General features: G+C 40.1%; 1 protein-coding gene across 2 annotated transcripts; it reads left to right on the top strand.

Annotated features, from left to right (window-relative positions):
• The first annotated feature begins 11 nt into the window (after nt 1-11).
• CCT8 (chaperonin containing TCP1 subunit 8) lies at nt 12-16,710 on the top strand. 2 transcript variants are annotated; one of them, XM_034793371.1, is made up of 15 exons: nt 12-176; nt 3,356-3,446; nt 4,203-4,282; nt 5,996-6,145; nt 6,454-6,634; nt 7,430-7,491; nt 9,255-9,392; nt 10,802-10,980; nt 12,200-12,266; nt 12,355-12,442; nt 12,557-12,672; nt 14,178-14,249; nt 14,328-14,492; nt 14,974-15,093; nt 15,556-16,301. In XM_034793371.1, the coding sequence occupies exons 1-15, from the start codon at nt 117-119 to the stop codon at nt 15,634-15,636; spliced, it is 1,650 nt and encodes a 549-aa protein (XP_034649262.1). In that variant the 5' UTR covers nt 12-116; the 3' UTR covers nt 15,637-16,301. The 2 variants fall into 2 exon arrangements, with proteins under 2 accessions (XP_034649262.1, XP_034649271.1); XM_034793380.1 differs by lacking the exon at nt 15,556-16,301 and adding an exon at nt 16,359-16,710 and having other exon boundaries at nt 14-176.
• The last annotated feature ends 2,690 nt before the right edge of the window (nt 16,711-19,400 follow it).

The raw sequence follows: 19,400 nt of genomic DNA, 5'->3' as shown, positions 1-19,400 counted from the left end.
TGCGTGCCAGGGGAGGGGCTTGTGAGTTGCGCGCGCAAGCTCCCTCCATTCTCCCGTTTCCCGTGGTTCAGCTCGTGCATCACGGCGCGTGGCCGGCCTCAGTGCTCCGAGCGGACATGGCGATGCACGTGCCCAAGGCCCCGGGCTTTGCCCAGATGCTGAAAGAAGGCGCTAAGGTAAGAGCGGGACCGGCCTGGGGTTCCCGCGCGCCCCCGGGGCCAGGCCGGAGAAGCTTCCAGAAGCGCAGCCCGGGCTGGACCCTGCGGCTCCACGCGCTGAGGAGGGCGGGGCCTGTCGTGTCCGCGGTGCCCCTCCCCCTCGGACTAGTGGGGAGCGGGGGGCTCCGGCCGCGAGATGCGGGCTCGGGGGCAGCTTCTCCCCCCGCCCCGGTCCCTGCTCCACGGCGGGTTCGCGCGTGGCCGCCCGGCAAGCTGCTGGCGGGGCCCGCAGCTGCAACCTGGGAAGGGGCTGGGCGGGGCCGAGCCGGCTGCAGGCCCGGGCTGGAGCGAATCTCCCCTTTTCATCTGCCGGGTTTACCCTGCCCTGGGCTCGCGGCCCGTTGCCTGAGCGGTGACTGAAAACAGTTGTGCCTTGGGGTGGATAAGCAGGTGACCAGGAGCTCCCAGGGCGATGCTGTGACCAAAGAGCTAGTGTAATCCTGGGATGCATCAACAGGGGAGACTTGAGTAGGAGCAGTGAGGTTATTGTATTTGGCTCTGGCGTGACCGCCACTGGCATCCTGGGCCCGATTCTGGTGTCCGTAGATCAAGAAGGATGTTGACAGGTTGGAGAGGGTTGACAGAAGAGCCACGAGAAGGATTAAAGGATTAGAAAAACATGCCTTATAGTGGTAGTTTGAAAGAGCTCAGTCTTTTTAGCTTAACAAAGAGAAAGTGAAGGAGTGACTTGATTACAATCTAAAAGTACCTACATGGAGAACAAATATTTAATAATGGGCTCCTCAGGTTAGCAGTGAAAGATATAAAATAATCCAATGGCTGGAAATTGAAACTAGACAAATTCAGATTGAAAGATGTACATTTTTAACGGTTAGAGTAATTAACCAGCGGAACAATTTGACAAAGTTTGTGGTGACCTTTTTTCGTCACTGGCCATTTTAAAATCAAGATTGGATGTTTTTCTAAAATATATGATCTAGGAACTATTGTGGGGAAATTCTATGGCCTATAATATACAGGTCAGACTAGATCACAAGAGTCCTTTCTGGCCTTGGAGTCTATGAAAGTATTAACAGTAATGCCCCTAAAGCATTAGGCAACCGACAGTGGGTAATTTTGAGCAGCTGTCAGGCCGTTCAAACACAACTCTGTTTTTATTGAGACTCTGATCCCTCACCCTGTGTAGTTTGCTTGGCTTTCGATATTGCAAGCTGTTTGGGCAAGGAATTGTTTTGATATATAGCCACACAGTGCTTAGCACAAACGAGCCCCAGCTGTGGAATGCAAATGTTAATAAATTAACTCACTCCTGTTACCAATGAATACCCTTATATCAGTCTATTCTTACTATACTGTTTACAAACAAAATTCCAGAGAAGCAAAATGCTTAGTACAATGCCAAACTCAACATTGAATTAATAGACACCTCTACCTCGATATAATGCTGTCTTCAGGAGCCAAAACTTTTTACCGCGTTGTAGGTGAAACAGCGTTATATTGAACTTGCTTTGATCCACCAGAGTGCAGCCCTCCCCCCAGTACTGCTTTCCTGCGTTATATCGGGTCACGTTATATTGAGGTAGAGGTGTATTTAACAAGTTGACAAACCTGCCTAGGAGAATAGAAACTTTGCTCAAATAAATGGACAGAGGGGGATTAGGTATGGGGTGGCCAACCTGTGGCTCGTCAGAAGTTAATATGCGGCTCCTTAGATAGGCACCGACTTGGGGGCTGGAGCTACAGGAGCCAACTTTCCAATGCGCTGGGGGGTGCTCACTGCTGGGGGATGCTCAATCCCTGGCTCTACCACAGGCCCTGCCCCCACTCCACCCCTTCCCAGCCCTCCCCTGAGTCTGCCTTGCCCTCGCTTTCAACCCTCTCCTCCTCCCCCCCCCCCAGCCTCCTGCATGCCCCGAAACAGCTGATCAGGAGTGCGGGGAGACGGGGGTCTGCTGACATATTACTGTGGCTCTTCGGCAACGTACATTGGTAAATTCTGGCTCCTTCTCAGGCTGGCCACCCCTGGACTAGGTTATTGCTGACTCCCCATCTGGAAGGGAGAAGAAAGCAACAGAGGTTTCTGAGTACTGCTGCTTAACAGGATGGAGAATGGGAGACGCAAGCAACTCAGGGAACTTTATGCTTTTCTTTATTCACAAGAGAGTAGTTGGAGGTAGGGAATAGTTGCAGGAGCTGCTGAACTCTTGTAGAAAGGAGAGGGGAATGGGGAGGCAAAATGGCACAGATGCTGGTTCTCCTTTAACAAGAAGAGACAGGAACAGAACAGCTGGAGCTGCTTCTACCTTTCCTGAAGTTGTGAGAGAGAGCTTGGAAACAGAGCTTTCTCTGGGACTTTTAGAGGGCACCCAGATGAGCTTTGCAGAGGTGTGTGAGAGAGGAGACATGATTTATTAACTGATAGGAGCTCTAAATTTACAAATGGATGTATGTACACTTCTACCTCGATATAATGAAACCCGATATAACATGAATTCGGATATAACATGGTAAAGCAGTGCTCCGGGGGGGCTGCGCATTCCGGCGGATTAAAGCAAGTTCAATATAACGTGGTTTCACCTATAACACAGTAAGATTTTTTGGCTCCCAAGGACAGTGTTATATTGGGGTAGAGGTGTATGTGGGAGGGAGTTGGAAATTATTTATCTTGTGGGGCATATTTGACTTACTGATGTGGGAGTGGTGTAAATGGTATAACTTTGGGGGTATGATCTTGATGGGAGTGATGGTGCATACATTTTTCTCAGGCAAGTAGGTGTGGAAGACATTTGTCATGCCCTCCATAAGCCAATATCCTCACCAGAAGTCCCTCATTTACTTGGACAGACTTATGAGGTTCAATCTGTTGAGTGTTGACCCAACTTTCCTCTTTCATATTCATAAATTTGCTTTAGTTGCTAAACTCTGCAGTTGACAGCCAGTGTATGTTAGCTTCTTTGTCACTGTTTTTGAAAGAGGAGGATTGAATTTTTGTTTAAACTTTCGTGTAGCCAGGATTTCACTCCAAAATAACTCAGTGGGAGATTTGCTATTGACTTTAGTGAAGCCAGCATTTCATCCTGGCTGTCAAATGACAAGTGACTGTAATTCTTCCAGAATTTTTTTGTTAGAACCTCTGATTCTAAGCAATAAACTTTTTTTTTTTTTTTTTTGGACAGCATTTTTCAGGATTAGAAGAAGCTGTATTTAGGAACATACAGGCATGTAAGGAGCTTGCCCAAACAACCCGTACTGCTCTTGGACCAAATGGTAACCTTCTCTAATTTTATACTGTTTATTGTAATATTTATGTACAAAGAAGCTATATTTGTTTTTCTTGAAGGATGACCATTCCATTGTTTGTGGTAAAACTTCAGTTATAAATGTCTTTAGTCACATGATTTCAATAAAGGAGCATTTTCAGTCTGGTCAATTTTTAAAAAAAAGTTTAATGTCCCATATCTGCCTCTGAGTCCTCAAGTCTGTTTTTGTAGAATTATCATCATTGTCCTAATTTAATTTTTTTTGTCCCATTTGCTGCTATGTGAAAGATCCACAGAAGGTGAAGAAACATTGACTGTGTAGGGGATATGGTTAAACTGACTACACACTGCACTATCAAATGCACAAAATAAACTGAAAAACATATTGTGCTGGTACATTTTTGATAGTAATCTTAAATTATGTAATAGAATTACAAAATACTAATTTTGTTTAAATTGTTAGTATTCCCTTAATGTAACTTCAAAACTTTATTTCAGAAGAGAATGGTCTCACAGATTCCTCAATCCAAATTTACAAATGTTTATAGAGCTAAAAATTATGAAGGTAAAATATCCCAAACCACTTCTTTACAGGGGAAACTGATTATGGTAAACTTCTTTCATATAAATACTTTTATATGAAGAACAAAAATAGTCCATCGATTGCATGAGATGAGAGGAATTTAACCAAATAATACCAATTCAAACTGTAAAGTATTTACAGTTGTGTAAAATAAGAATTGATGAGCTTTTTATCATTTAGGAATGAACAAAATGGTTATCAATCATCTTGAGAAGCTTTTCGTGACAAACGATGCTGCAACTATCTTAAGGGAGTTGGAGGTAAGTGCTTTTTCATGTTAAAAGATTTTTATTTACTTACCAACTAGCTAAAGTTTATTTCAACAACTAAGGCTTTTACTCAGTTTTATTAATAAGGGTAAGTTTATAGGATCAGGGCCACAGTTTCTAAATGATCTAATTCATAATTGGATCCTGAGAGGAGTGTAGCAAATATACACACAACAAAAAAAAATAGAAGGGCTTTTCAGAGCTCTAGTAGTGACAGAAAGGCCCTGCTGCAAAGACACTTGGATTATTGAATGTCGTTATTGGTATTTGCCTCTCTTTCTCCTCAAAATAGGAGTAGAGTTTAGGAATGAAAGAGACATGGATTGTAATTGCTGGCATCTTGTGTGGAAGACTCTTGTTTAAGATAAATAAGTGCAACGTTAATTTCTTGTTGGTGCCAACTTTCACATGTCCCTCTACCTGCGTAGAATTCTCACTTTTGGTTTTAGGGATGTTGGGGATGTGACATTATCCTGCAATGAGAAAGTTAATAGAATTGTGCAGAAGCTGAGGTGACGTCATTTGCTGCAACAGTTAAATAGAAACTCAATTGTGTGATGCCTCTGTGTCAACCCATGAATAATGTTGTGTGTATGCTATTGAATAGTGATACTCAGACTGAGGTTCCTGAGCCACAAGTTTGTCTTTTGCGGCTCTTTGCAGCACATGATATTAAACCACTGTGTTTTAATATCCTTAACCAATCAGGTTATTTTACTATGTTATTAACCAATTGTAGTTGATAAAATAATAATACTTGGTCAGTTATTTTGCTGTGAGAATAATATATAAAAATAGTAAATAAACAATGCATTCACACTACTATGGCTCTTTTGGTGATGTTGATTGCTAATTTGGCTCCTGAACCACTGAGGTCTGAGTATCACTGGTATAGAACTTTCCTAATTTACTTTAAAGAGGTGGACCATTATAAATGATTGAATTATAAAATTAGCAAGTGAACAAACACACAGCGAAAATGTTTAAGAAAATGTATTTACTGCTTTTTTAATTTGATATTTTTAAATCTATATTTACATGCACAGTTAGACTTGTTTTTCCAGTATTCTCAGTACTGTAAAATTTCAGTAGAGTGCTTAAATACAGGAGTCTTAATTGCTTATTATAATCAATCTTGCATGTCACCATGGCTTAGACACCATAATTGTAGCTATAAATATATCCAAGAATAGATAAAGCACTTTTCTATTAAATTATTTATTGGAAGGGGGAAGAGCTGCCATTTTTGTGCAGATTGCGAAGTATAGCTTAGAGTTGATCAACTGTGTATATATGCATACACAAAACTCAGTGTTGCTTGAAGTTTATCTTGACAAGGTAAGTTGAAAGTCTAAGGTAATCTACATGTGTAATTGTAAGGCCACACTGGTATCCCATAAAAATAATGCAGCTGTCATTAGAAATGGGGAAGAAAGGAAGTGCCTTTTTTCTATTGTCTTAACCCCACAGCAGTATTCCAGAGTCTTGCAATTTTCATATCTTATACTCTTGGTTATTGTGTAATTTACTGTTTAACTTGCTTTTTCCCCATCTAGTTCATAATCCTGATTAATTTTAGATCAGATTTTTAACCAAAAAGGAGCTTATATTTGATACATACAAAGAACTTTAGGGCTATATACTTTTAAAGTTGACTAACCGGAATATTAACAGTTAAATTAGTATGTCTAACTCCTTTAACAGGTCCAACACCCTGCTGCAAAAATGATTGTAATGGCTTCCCATATGCAAGAGCAAGAAGTTGGAGATGGAACAAACTTTGTCCTTGTTTTTGCTGGAACCCTTCTTGAGCTAGCAGAGGAACTTCTGAGGATGGGACTTTCAGTTTCAGAGGCATGTAGTTAATTTAATATTCATACTGCATGAACACTGGTAGATGATAACTAATATGGGTTAATCAGTGACCTTGGGTTGTGTATTACTTAATCACATCTGTAATATTCTTGAATACTTGCTATGTATTACTTGATGATCTCCATCCCTTTTGAGCTGCTCCCTTTAGTCAACTTTCAAATGACAGTATATACATAATGTATGCATTGGTACTTTGTGACCCTTTCAGAAGGAAACATAGTGAACATGAATGTACAGTTAGGTGGAGGAGGTTAGAATGTCAGTGAACTTTGTCATTTGCATTACAGGTGATAGAAGGTTATGAAAAAGCTTGCAAGAAAGCCCTAGAAATTCTTCCTGACTTAGTATGCTGTTCTGCAAAGAATCTGCATGATGTTGAAGAAGTGGCATCTTTGCTGCACACCTCAGTAATGAGTAAACAATATGGCAATGAAATCTTCCTGGCAAAGCTTATTGCTCAGGCATGTGGTAAGTAAACAAGTTTGCATCTTGTATGTATCTAAACTGAATACAGGCTTGTTTTTAATCTTTGTTATGTTATTTAAGTGCTCACGTCATAGGTGAAAGGCATTGCCAGCTATTCATGTATTAGGCTAAATGAGCTGAATATATCAGGTCTCATGCCTTTGGGGGCAAGGGAGAGAGGGAGGTGGTATTTCTTTTCCTCTTACCCACTGAATTCTCTTCATGCTCATTGTGGCCCAGCTGTGGTTAGTCCAAATGGCTTTCTAGTAAGTCATACATTTTCAAGATGAAAATCTATTTTCATCTTTCAGTTGCACTCATGCTCTTAAATGCATGACTTAATCTAAGTGTGATATTGGTGAGTTTTGTTATATAGAGCTCTCCATCTTATAGAGCTCAAGAATACAACTCTTCTCATTAGAGCAAAATTTTCCTCAAAATACTCTGGGCCAAATTCAGCCTCAGTGTAAGTGGGCACAGGCTAAATTTGGCCTGCTGGCTTCATTGATTTGTGTTCTCTTGCTGGCCAGATACTGCTATTTCATAGTGAAGAGTTCCGCTTTCTCAGCATTGCACTACCTACACTTATCTGTAACTGATCATCGAGGAGGGTAACTGTTTCCTGCTAACGTAAAATTTGGCAGTTCATTTCTTGATCTCTTTATTTGTTTAAAGGCTTTTGAAACCAAATATCTTACTAATACAGTATTTTCTATATAAATGATGCATATGATTTTCTAGTATCACATTTGTACTTTGCACTTAAATTATATAATACATGTTTCTTTTCTCAAACAGTATCTATTCTTCCTAATTCTGGTCATTTCAATGTTGACAGCATCAGAGTATGCAAAATTTTGGTAAGCTCTGAACTTTTTTCACTAAAGCATGACTAATTCTTACTCCTGGGGGAATTCTGCACCAAAAAACTGAAAATTCTGCACACAATATTTTAAAATTCTTCAAAATTCTGCATATTTTATTTGTCAGAATAACACAATATAACCACGCTAGTTTCAATTATTTTGGTAATTTATTTCACAATACTTGTCAGCAAGTATGTCTGGAACAGACAACAAAAAAAGATTCAGGAAATGTTTTTCGACAAATAGATTCCTTTCTAGGCATATTAAATATGAAACTTTGAGTAGTAATTCATTTAAACTACAATTCAGAAACATATTTGCCACACACTTAGAAGCAGTGTGAAAGTTTGGGGGAGTCATTCGCAACGGAGGAGCTGAGTGGGAGGGAAGTAATTGCTGGGAAGGAGCCCTGGGAGTGAACCTGGAAGGTTGTTAGGTGTGGGTGGGACAGTTTTTTTTGTGGGGGGTGGGAGGGATTGTTAGGGAGTTGGGGAGCATCCCCCATTCAGACACACTGACTCCCTTTCAGTGAGGCACATCTCTGCACGCTCACTCCCCATTCAGCCAGGCATATCCCCATGTGGCCCTGTACCCTCACTCCCATTCAGCCCTTGGCTTAATGTTACCCCACTAACTCCTGTACCTTCACTAGCCCGTCTGAACCCCAGTTTGTGACTCCCCAGCAGCTCCATGTGCCCCACTCTTTGTTCCCCCATATCTCGTGCCTCCTAACCTGGTCCCGCGGTCATGGCACTTTGAGGAAGGCAGCCTCTGCTGCCTCCGTCTCCACAGCAGGCTGCCCTCTCTTCTGGCACCATATCAGCCCCTGGTTGGCGAAAGGTGTAATGGCAGCGTCACACCTCATGGCTTCCTTTTGCCTCCTTATCAGAATCAATTATTTTGTGGTGGGGGAGAGGGAGAAATATCTGCAGGGGATATTAATTCTGCGCTTTGCGCAGATTCCCCCAGGAATAAATTCTGGTATTCCTGTTATTGTATTAGATAACTCTGTAATGAAAATAGCTAACTTTTGGATCATAAAATGTTACATTTCTGTTGTCCTTCACCCAGCCTAGACTTTAAGATTGTCTTTATTTTTGATAGATTGAGGCATGGCTTCAATAATGTAGATATATTGTTATAGCATATTCAATTAAATTATTTTTACCAAACTCTGGCATTCCTAGTTTCAAGATATTTTCTGTGCAATACTTGGCTTAGAGCTGAATTGCCTGTAGACTTCAGGGGCAGAACTCTAAGTGTTTGGTCCTTAAACAAATCAGTTACATGAGCTAAAAGCTCAGCCAGTATGTTTTTCAGTAATTGTACCTTCAATTAAAATGCAACCCAGATGTTCAGGAGTCGGGGAGGATGCAGAATGTTATGGGCTTGATCCTGTTGTTCTTACTCTGGCAGTGGGATATTAGACCTCAGTAAGGATGACAGGATGGGCCAAACTTGTGCTTCCCATCAACTTCTTTCTTGCTAATCCTTCTTCCTGACTGGGAGGAGAAAAAGGGATCACTAAAAATTTCTAATTGTTACTGCCATGGAATAAATCTTCAACTGTGTATTTCTAGAGAAGAATATTCAGTATTCCCAAATCAGCATAGTGTTTTCTCCTCATCCTGGAATAGAAACGTGTCTAAGCATGTTCAAACATGAGACTTCCTTTTTTAAAAGAGCAAGTGCAGCTTTATTGTGGTGGATTGATGTACTGAAATGTGATCTTTATCTGTCCCCTTTATTCTCTTTAGGGCTCTGGTATCTCTGCCTCTTCAGTCCTGCATGGTATGGTTTTTAAAAAAGAAACTGAAGGAGATGTTACTTCTGTCAAAGATGCCAAAATAGCTGTGTATTCCTGTCCTTTTGATGGCATGATAACTGAAACTAAGGTATGTAGGTGCCCAAAAGAAGTCCCATAGCAATTTATGTACATATGCAGTACTTGGTCTGTATTATTCTCAGATTAATATTAACTTTAAATATCCTTGACAATTGACGGTGACAACTTTTTTTAATAGGGGACTTGAGCTTCTATGTTAAAATGAAGTTCAGGGTTTTCTATCATAGCTGTCTAAACCATATTTTTCTCTAACTTTAATATGAAGTGTTCCTTTGAGCAGATGCATTTTCAAACTTTTCCTGAGATCACTGACAGATAATATATAACACAAAATGTTAGCATACAAATATAATTTGAGTCAAAATAGAGTTTAAGATATTCTTAAGATATTCTTGTGTGCCCAACACACAGTAGTTTTGCTCTACTAGGTTGTTTAATGTGACATTTAAGTGCAAATTAATTAACTGGCTTAATTGCAGATACCTATATTACATCATGGTGGTTGACAAAATTACCTGAAAAGTTATAGACTCTGGTAGGGGTGAATGGAGCTGCATTGTAGTGACTCAATTCTTTTTCCTTTGAAAAGTCCTAGATGATAGTGTTGGGCAAAAGTATAGCTCCCCTGAGAACTCATGTCAGGTGTGCGAAGTCGTGTTATTCATTACACCCTTCTGTCCAATGTAAGGCTGTCAAAAGAAGTAAATGGTTTAGGCTGCACTGACATGAGCATGTGGATGACGGCAATCTATCTTTTTGTTCAAAATGGGACATTTACTATTTCTTTGCCTCCGTAAAGTCTTCCTTAGATTTTAAAGATAAGTGGTAGCTGGAAAAAATGTTTCCACCTGTGTCTGGATAGGATGGTTGTGACTTTCCTCTTGCCAGAGCGATACAAGCCTACTTGACATCTAAAGTAAATTAGTATGATATGTTCTGGTGCTACCCTGGAAGACCATTTAGAAGCTTCTGCTGATATAAAATGTGACTGCTCACTTGGTGCTAGCCATGTGGAGGATATTACACCTCATTCTCCATAAATCACACTGAACTCTAGAAGTAAACTGGTAGCCAGGATGGTTTGTGTGTATGTAAAATTCTATACGGTTAGTGTTCTGTTTTAGGAAGCACTGTCTTGACACTTGAGCAGCTACAGGGACAGATATGAACAGTTCCTGTATCTGAACTCTGGACTAGAAACTAAGGCATTCCTGAGATAGGATCTTCAACTGTGAAATTTCTCTCCTGGTGGTCCAGAACTGAACCTTGCTGACCTGCAATTTAGTATCCGACACGTTTCACTCATGCTTTTACTTAAGGAATAGTGATAAAGTAGCATGAGTTGAAGTGGTGAACAGGAAAGGGGCAAGTTCATTTTGGTTTGTCAAAATGTCATGTAAAACCTCTAGGCACAATACGCATGTGTTTTGTAACTTGAAAAATGTTTCCTTTTGATAGGGCACTGTATTGATAAAAACTGCTGACGAACTTAGGAATTTCAGCAAGGGAGAAGAAAATCTAATGGATCTGCAAGTCAAGGCAATTGCTGATGCTGGTGCAAATGTTGTAGTAACAGGTGGCAAAGTGGCAGACATGGCACTTCATTATGCCAATAAATACAATCTTATGTTAGTCAGGTAAGGATTAAAATGGTACAAACAATTTAAATGTCAATACCTATACATACCATACTTGCTGTTGTCTCCTCAAAGTCCTCAGAATACAAAGGTATAGGTAATGTAAACATTCTTACCTAATGTGGATGATTATTTTTCCTCCAGTAGAGGGTGAAATTGAGTGTCTATTAAGTTAGTTACAGTTAGGGTATGTCTGTTACCGAACATAGCTTGGAGTTTCCTGACAATGGATTGCACCTTGCAAAATATGGAGTTTTGGTGTAATGGTTGCATTGTCTGTATATTGTAGTTATTCATTATTTGAAAATAATTTTCCAGTCAACAAAATCAAATATTCTAAAAAGACATATTAGTGATTTTAGTAAAGTGGTTAAATGGGCATAGAGGTAGGGCTATCACAATGGTGGCTCCTCCAAGTCAGCGTATGCAGTGGTGTGCGGAAGTATAAACAATATAGGTAGTGCATAAATGGAAGAACTTTGCCCTAGGACCTTTGATAAGCATTTTCCATGGGCACTAAAATTCACTGTATAAAAATGAGTGAACATTTTTGAGTATAGGTATAATTATTAAATGTAGGACAGCCCCATAAAAAAGACATAACAGCTAGTGTTATATTTTCATATTTTGATCCTCTCAGAAAAGTCTTGTGCATGTAAAAGCTATTATGTTTACAAAACAGAATCAGTGACACTTCAAAAGAGTTGTAACATGTTCAGGGAAACAGCATTTTGATCCCATGAGGTTATTTGTGATGAAACATGGTCTAATACAGCAGACCAGATGTTGGCCTAGTAGCCTTGAGCGTTAAGCTTAGTAAACTTTTTTCCCCATTAGTAAAATGGAGATAGTAGCTATTCCTCTATCACAAAGATGTTGAGGATTAATACTTAAACTTTCAAAATGCTAGACAGATATTAAGTAAAAAAAAATTGATTCCAAGTGAACATTGCTTAAAAATAAAGCATTACTACTTCAATTCCTGTAATATTAGCACGGAATTCCTGTAACCATAGAGTAGCAACTGCAGAAATGCACTAGAGGAGTTGATGCCATGGTAGTGTTGTAGTGGATACCAATAAACTAATTCTGATAATATTACATAGAACTGCCAAATTATGGAGGAAACTTTTATTTTTCCTTGCAAACTAAAGTAAACTTCAAATTGTTCTTGGAAACATGGTAGTAAAAGGAACTCTTTTTTATTTATTTATTTAAGGTTGAACTCAAAATGGGATCTCAGGAGGCTGTGTAAAACGCTTGGCGCTACCGCTCTTCCCAAATTGGTATGCCGTTTGCAAATGAGTATCATTAGTGGAGATATTTATTTTGTATGAACAGAATCTTTTTCTGACATGTGCTTCTTTTTTCCAGATTCCACCTACATTAGAAGAAATGGGTCATTGCGACAGTGTTTATTTGTCAGAGGTTGGGGATACACAAGTAGTTGTGTTTAAGCATGGTATGTTTCTATTCATAGGAGATCATGGTTCTATATCATGACTAGAACTTTATTTATAAATGTTCTACATCTTAATATGTTTTCTAGAGAATTAAGTCTGTCTTTCCTTAACAGAAAAGGAAGATGGTGCCATTTCTACCATAGTAATCCGTGGATCTACAGATAATCTAATGGATGACATAGAGAGAGCTATAGATGATGGTGTTAATACTTTCAAAGTACTCACTAGGGTGAGTAAAATGAATATACTTCTCTATTAAAACAGAGCTGTAGACCAAGATATTTGTGCCAAGACTTTATGGCATGCTTTGCTCTCTTCTGTCGCTTGGAATGCGGAAACTACTTGTATCTCCTCAGCACGGGGGAAATCTCCAGTGGGCAAAGAGCGGGTGTGTAACTGATTTCTATGCCACTCGTGCAGCCCTGGAGTTAGGTTGTAGTCAGAGTGCACTGTGCTTAGTCCATCTTGAGTGACAAGATCTGTTTGAGACCAATACAAGCTGGCAGAGCTAAACTGCACCCTGGCCAGAGAATCAGTGACTCTTAGGTGGCACTCTGTGGACCGTTTCCCCAACCTCCTGCCGTCCCCATTGGAAACTGAGAGCAGCAGCAAATCTGGATCTTGGTATCTATCATTGGTGATAAGGGTGTTAAATATGCTTAGATACTATACAAAAATATTTAGTTCATAAATTAGGACAACTTAGGGTACGTCTATACTTACCTCCGGGTCCGGCGGTAAGCAGTCGATCTTCTGGGATCGATTTATCGCGTCTTGTCTAGATGCGATAAATCGATCCCGGATTGATTCCCGGAAGTGCTCGCCATCAAGGCCGGTACTCCTCCTCGGCGAGAGGAGTACGCGGAGTCGACGGGGGAGCCTTCCTGCTGCGTGTGGACCTGCGGTAAGTTCGAACTAAGATAGTTCAACTTCAGCTACGTGAATAACGTAGCTGAAGTTGCGTATCTTAGTTCGAAGTGGGGGGTTAGTGTGGACCAGCCCTTAGTCTGTTACAAAAGTTTTGTCTTTAAACTGTGCAATTAAGATACTGATTTTAAAATAAGATGGGGAGTTCTCAATGTGAATACAGGGTGGAAAAACTATGTAGAAAACGAAGCTTTTTGAAAGCTTAACATCTGATAAAAAGCAACAGAGGGTCCTGTGGCACCTTTGAGACTCTTCTGTTACTCTCAAAGGTGCCACAGGACCCTCTGTTGCTTTTTACAGATTCAGACTAACACGGCTACTCCTCTGATACTTAACATCTGATAGTTTCCACTTTGCCACCGTTTGAATCCAAGTCTGAGTCCCTTGTAATTCTTATTCTGCCTCTTCCATAATGACTCCCCAGCATAGATGATCGGCTGAGGAGCAGTATTAATATACAGTGCCTTTCCTATTTTTCCCAACAAGTCATGTTGTCTGTTGAGATAAAAACAAATTTACTCTTACCACTTCCATTTCATTGTTTTAGTAAAGTAATGAACTTTTCCCAAAGACATTTAGAAATAATAGATGCTAGATTTTTACCTTTAGCCATACTAATAAAATGCCTCACTTTTTGAAGTTGGTTCCATTTCTGCACTTGTGGAATATTCTACCAAGAAAAATACCTGTTTATAAAGGCAGAAATTAGTTCTAGAAACTAAAAATCTAATCGGGTTACTTTAAAACAAAACTACCTCAAACCATTTTGCATTTATAATTATGTATCTTGTGGGGTTTTGTTCACAGGATAAACGTCTTGTTCCTGGTGGTGGTGCAACAGAGATTGAGTTGGCCAAGCAGATAGCATCTTATGGAGAGGTAAGTAATATATTTTCCTCTCGCTTCATCCATTTCTTTTCCTTTAAAATATTAAACAGTTTTCAAACTTTATTTTAGACATGTCCTGGGCTTGACCAGTATGCTATCAAGAAATTTGCTGAGGCATTTGAAGCCATTCCTCGAGCACTAGCAGAAAATTCGGGAGTAAAGGCCAATGAGGTTCTCTCCAAACTTTATGCAGTGCACCAAGAAGGCAACAAAAATGTTGGATTTGATATTGAGGTAAATGGTGTCATACATTATGCCTGCCAAAATACTTGGTTCTGTGCAAAAGAATACTCCACATAAAATACCTAAGGATATAAATTATGTTTTAGATTTTAGGTGTTCAGCTTTAAAGTAATTGGAGCAGTATATTAATCAGTGAGCTAGACAAACAGCTTAGAGAATGGATGTTTTGTTCTTCAGCAGACAAATTAGTTACAACCATTGTGCATGTAGTAATGTTATGTGAGAAGTGAGGATATGTTCTTGAACAATTGCTTAGATAATTCCACTTATGATTCAGTTTGCATTTCTAAAAGTTGCTCAAATGAATGTTTTATTTGGAGGAAAGGGGATAAAATCGGGAAAGTGTCATTGTGTTACCATTTGGTGGGTGTGGCTGTTGGTGTTTAGGATTACAAAGGTAGAACAGTTTGAAATAAGGTAGGAAATCTGGTGCTATGAAACTTTGAACCATGTTCATATTTTTTTCTGACAGGCTGAAACTGCAGCTGTGAAGGATATGTTGGAAACTGGTGTGTTAGATACATATCTTGGAAAACACTGGGGTATTAAACTGGCTACAAATGCTGCAGTGACTGTGCTCAGAGTAGATCAGGTGAGTTGAAGAAATGACTTTGGGAGATCGTGATTTCAAACTTTTGAGTTAACTTGAGACATCTTTGTACATGTCAGGAATACATGCTATAAAAAGTAAACTGATAACCTTAAATCAGTTTATTTTTGTGAAACCAAGATATATTATTGCTGACCATATTGCTAGATTCAGATCTTGGAAAGGTGAGGCAAGGTGCCATCTCACTGAGATCCATACATGTTGGATTTACATCCTGACCCATAGTTGGTAGCTCTTAATTTCACAGGTATGAGCACGTAACTGTCTCAAAGAAAATGTGTAGTATGTATTTCAGAAAAGAAAACCTTCCACATCTATATTTTAAATGCATCTTGTACAATAAAATGGAAGGAATGCATTGAAGGCTTTTCTGGATAGTTTAATGACTTGGCATTTTATGGAACTTTAGCAGAAATGTGTGTGATGCATGTAAAACTTCTGTAGATTATTATGGCAAAACCAGCGGGCTGTCCAAAAGCCCCTAAACAACAAGGACACTGGGATAAGGATGAATGGAAAGATTAACCTGAAAAATAGCGAGCTGTAAAATCAGTGGAACTGGTTATATTGAGTTGAGAGACACGTCTGTTGCATGAATGTATCCACACTCAGCACAGAGCTAATATGTATTGTTGGCTTTCAAGGGCACGTGTGCGAGCAGTTTCACCTTTTTAACAACCTATTTGAAATACGATTTGTGGCAGATTGCTGTGCTGTAGTGAATTCATCTTATTTACTGAAACTAAATTGTGCGGTGCTACTTGAGAGAGGCGTAGCTGCCATTTTTGGAAGTCTGCCTATGCTGGGAAATCCTGATGTCAGGGATTTAAAATAGATTTTCAGTTTATTCAGATTTTGTGCATTACAGATTATCTTTAAACTCTTCCTGTAATATATTGCATGTGTTCAGTAACCCAGTCACTCTCTGACAAACTAACTAGATATTAAACAGATCTTTCTTAGATGTGAAAGTGTACAGCTTGAATCCCCCTCTCCCTTTTAAAAAAGGTAACTGAGGGAATACTGAAATTGTATTGGGGAAAACAGCATCTTATGATGTGCCAACTTGCAATATAGTTGCAGAAATATCGGACACACCCAATGGCAAAAGCTTGTCTGTTAAAATGTACAAAAGTAACAGATCTGCATAAGTTTAGTGAATGCTGCTCAAACTGCATGTCTCAAGCTATAGAAAGGAAAAATCCAAAGTGAGTGTTACCTAATCTAATTATTTTTTTTCCCCCAAGATCATCATGGCAAAACCAGCTGGTGGGCCCAAACCTCCGTCAGGAAAGAAAGATTGGGATGATGACCAAAGCGAATGAACACCTTCACTGTACTTTGAGTGAACTAGGATTGTGTGCATCTTGTAATACTCCTGTTGGGACCTGACATGTTTTCTCCCTCACCTTAAGTTATGAAACTGTAATCCAGTAAAGAGTGCAGTACCACTACTATTTCAATAAATGAACTTGCAGTATAAAAAGACTCAATTTGTTAACTTGTCCTATTAGACTTGTAGCCTTAAAATTAACTTTCACACATGTTGCTTTTGAGTGTTAATTATCTATATTGATTAAAGGAACAAGTTGTTTTGAATCTCTCTACAGCTTCTGTTTCCCTTTATATCAAAACAAATAAACCCTAAACACCATTAACAATCTTTAATCACAATTTGGGGAAATTATAGTTAAACGTGTACCACTTTACCCATGTCATAGAATCATAAATGTAGAACTAGAAGGGGCCTCCCGAGGTTTTCTAGTCCCATTGCCTGCACTCAGGGCAGGACTAAGAAATAACTAGACCATTCCTGACAGGTGTTTCACACCTATTAAAAACCTCCAGTGATGGAGATTCCATCACCTCCCTAGATAATTTGTTCTGGTGCTTAACTGCTCTGACAGGAAGTTTTTCCTAATGTCTAAATTGGACATCTCTTGCTGCAATTTAAGCCCATTGCCCTAGCCTGAGAACAATTTTTCACCCTCTTCCCTTGTAACAACCATTTATGTACTTTTATGTCCCCCTCAGTCTTCTTGTCTCCAGGCTAAACCACCCCAATTTTTTCAGTCTTTCCTCAAAGGTCATGTTTTCTAGACCTTTAATCATTTTTGTTGCTCTTCTCTGCACTTTTTCCAATTTGTCCACACCTTTCCTGAAATGTGGCGCCCAGAATTGGACTCCAGCTGAGGCCTTATCTGCATAGAGTGGAAGAATTACTTGTCTTGCTCACAATACTCCTGATACATCCCAGAATGATTGCTTTTTTTAGCAACAGTGTTACAGTTGACTCATATTTAACTTGTGATCCATTATAGCCCCCGGCTATCCTTTTTTGCAGTATTTCTTCGTAGGCAGTCATTTCCCATTTTGTATGTGTGCAATTGATTGTTCCTTCCTAAATGGAATACTTCGCATTTGTCCTAATCAAATTTCATTCTGTTTACTTCATTCTGTTTGTCCAGATCATTTTGAATTGTAATTCTGTCCTCCAAAGCACTTGCATTCTCTCCCAGGTTGGTATCATCTGCAAATTTAAGTGTACTTTCTATGCTATTATCTAAATTTATGAAGGTATTGAACAGAACTGGACCTAGGACTGATCCCTGCAGGACCCTACTTGATATCCCTTCCAGCTTGTGAGCCACTGATTTTCCAACAGTTACGCACCCACCTTATAGTAGCTCCAACTAGATTATATTTCCCTAGTTTATGAGGTCATTGGGACAGTATCAAAAGCCTTCCTAAAGTCAAGATATACCACATCTGCTGCTCTCATCCTCCCCCGCAAACCACAAGGCTTGTAACCCTGTCAAAGAAAGCTATTAGGTTGGTGTGACATTTGTTCTTGACAAATCCATGTTAGCTGTTACTTAACTAATTATCTTCTAGGTGTTTACAGACTGATTGGTTATTTGCTCCATTATCTTTCCAGATACTGAAGTTAAGCTGACTGGTCTGTAAAATGGAAACATTGGTGGTCTCAGCTCTTGTGAAAGTCTCCTTTAACTACAATCTTAAGAGCCACATCTTCACTTGAGGCCACCTATTTTTTCTCTGAAAACCTTTACACTCCTTAGTATGTAAGAATGATCTTTTGCAACATGACTTTGCCATAATACTATATAGAAATTTGCTGTTCAGCCTGGAATTGACTCCATTGCACTATATTTGCAAGTTTTCACAAGGTTGGCTGGTTTTGCTTATAAAAATTAGGAGGCTGAACCTGTGAAGCAGAACACAAGGAAAGTGTTCTACCTATAACCCCTCTTCCCCAACATCTTTAGACCAGTTCGGGGGGGTGTGTGTGTGTGTGTTCACTTTTGCAAAATGTGTTCTACATCTTTTCTGTCCAAAAATACCACAGCTTGTGAACTTTACCTCCCAGGCCCTACTGGTCAGGCAGGGGGTGCAGCTGGGTTAGGGGGAGCGAGCTTGCTCACACAGCCCTGCCGGAGCCCTCCTGCCAGCAGGAAAGGCAAAGTGGCTCCCTGGGACGTGGAAGCCTGCTGCTTCCACTTCCTCCCGTCTGTGTCTCCCTGCGCTGCAGGAACACACTGCCAGGTATCTGGTTAAAACTGGTGATTGGACCCTAAAAATACATGCCAGCTGCAGGTGTGGTTTGAGGAGGCATTGCCCCCCCCACCCCATTTCTCCAGAGCTCAGTTTAACTGTCCAGGAGGGAAGAAACTCCCACTCCTGCGCAGAGGCTGGCAGGCAGCTCCAGGATGCTGCCTCCTGGGTCCTAGTGCCTATCACAGTCATCTATGTGTGCTGGGTTCTGTTTCTGGACAACTGGTGAGTGCCTGTGGTGGGGCAGGGCAAGGGGGTGGCAGGGAAAAAGGCAGTACCAGAGCAGTAGGGTGGGAAGCTTGCACAGAACCTGCCCGCACACTATCCAGCTCCAGCCACAACTATTGCCCCTCCCATGTATAAGGAAATAATTCCCACACATTGGTAGGACAAAACAAAATATCCCATCCCATTCTGGATACTGGTACTTTAACTTTTACAGTACCTTCCAGTGAGGAGCTTCAGATTTATGATGCACTGTGTGCGATACTGTATTGACTTGTACTAAAAATCAAAGAAATCCAATTTTTCTGTGATGTATTTTTCTGTGATGCACAGGCAACCAAGTTCTTTCCTTATGCTCAGCCTAGTTCCACAGGCCAATGCATCTTTGTACGTTTAAAGGGTTGCAAAAGGACTGGAGGAAGCTCAACGCACAATGTCGTAGGTTTCTCCCTCCCCTTGTCCTCAATTATTTAAATCCACTTCATAAC

The sequence above is a fragment of the Trachemys scripta genome, chromosome 1 (assembly GCF_013100865.1).
Source record: "Trachemys scripta elegans isolate TJP31775 chromosome 1, CAS_Tse_1.0, whole genome shotgun sequence".
NCBI lineage: Eukaryota > Metazoa > Chordata > Testudines > Emydidae > Trachemys > Trachemys scripta.
The sequence above is the reverse complement of the archived record's forward strand: the minus strand, read 5'-3'. Positions and strand labels throughout refer to the sequence as shown.

Coding starts and splice junctions, on each gene's coding strand:
- CCT8 (XM_034793371.1), top strand. CDS start 117: ATGGCGATGCACGTGCCCAAGGCCCCGGGCTTTGCCCAGATGCTGAAA. Junction 14,250..14,327: donor AGATAGCATCTTATGGAGAG/GTAAGTAATATA, acceptor ACTTTATTTTAG/ACATGTCCTGGGCTTGACCA. Junction 15,094..15,555: donor CTGTGCTCAGAGTAGATCAG/GTGAGTTGAAGA, acceptor AAACTTCTGTAG/ATTATTATGGCAAAACCAGC.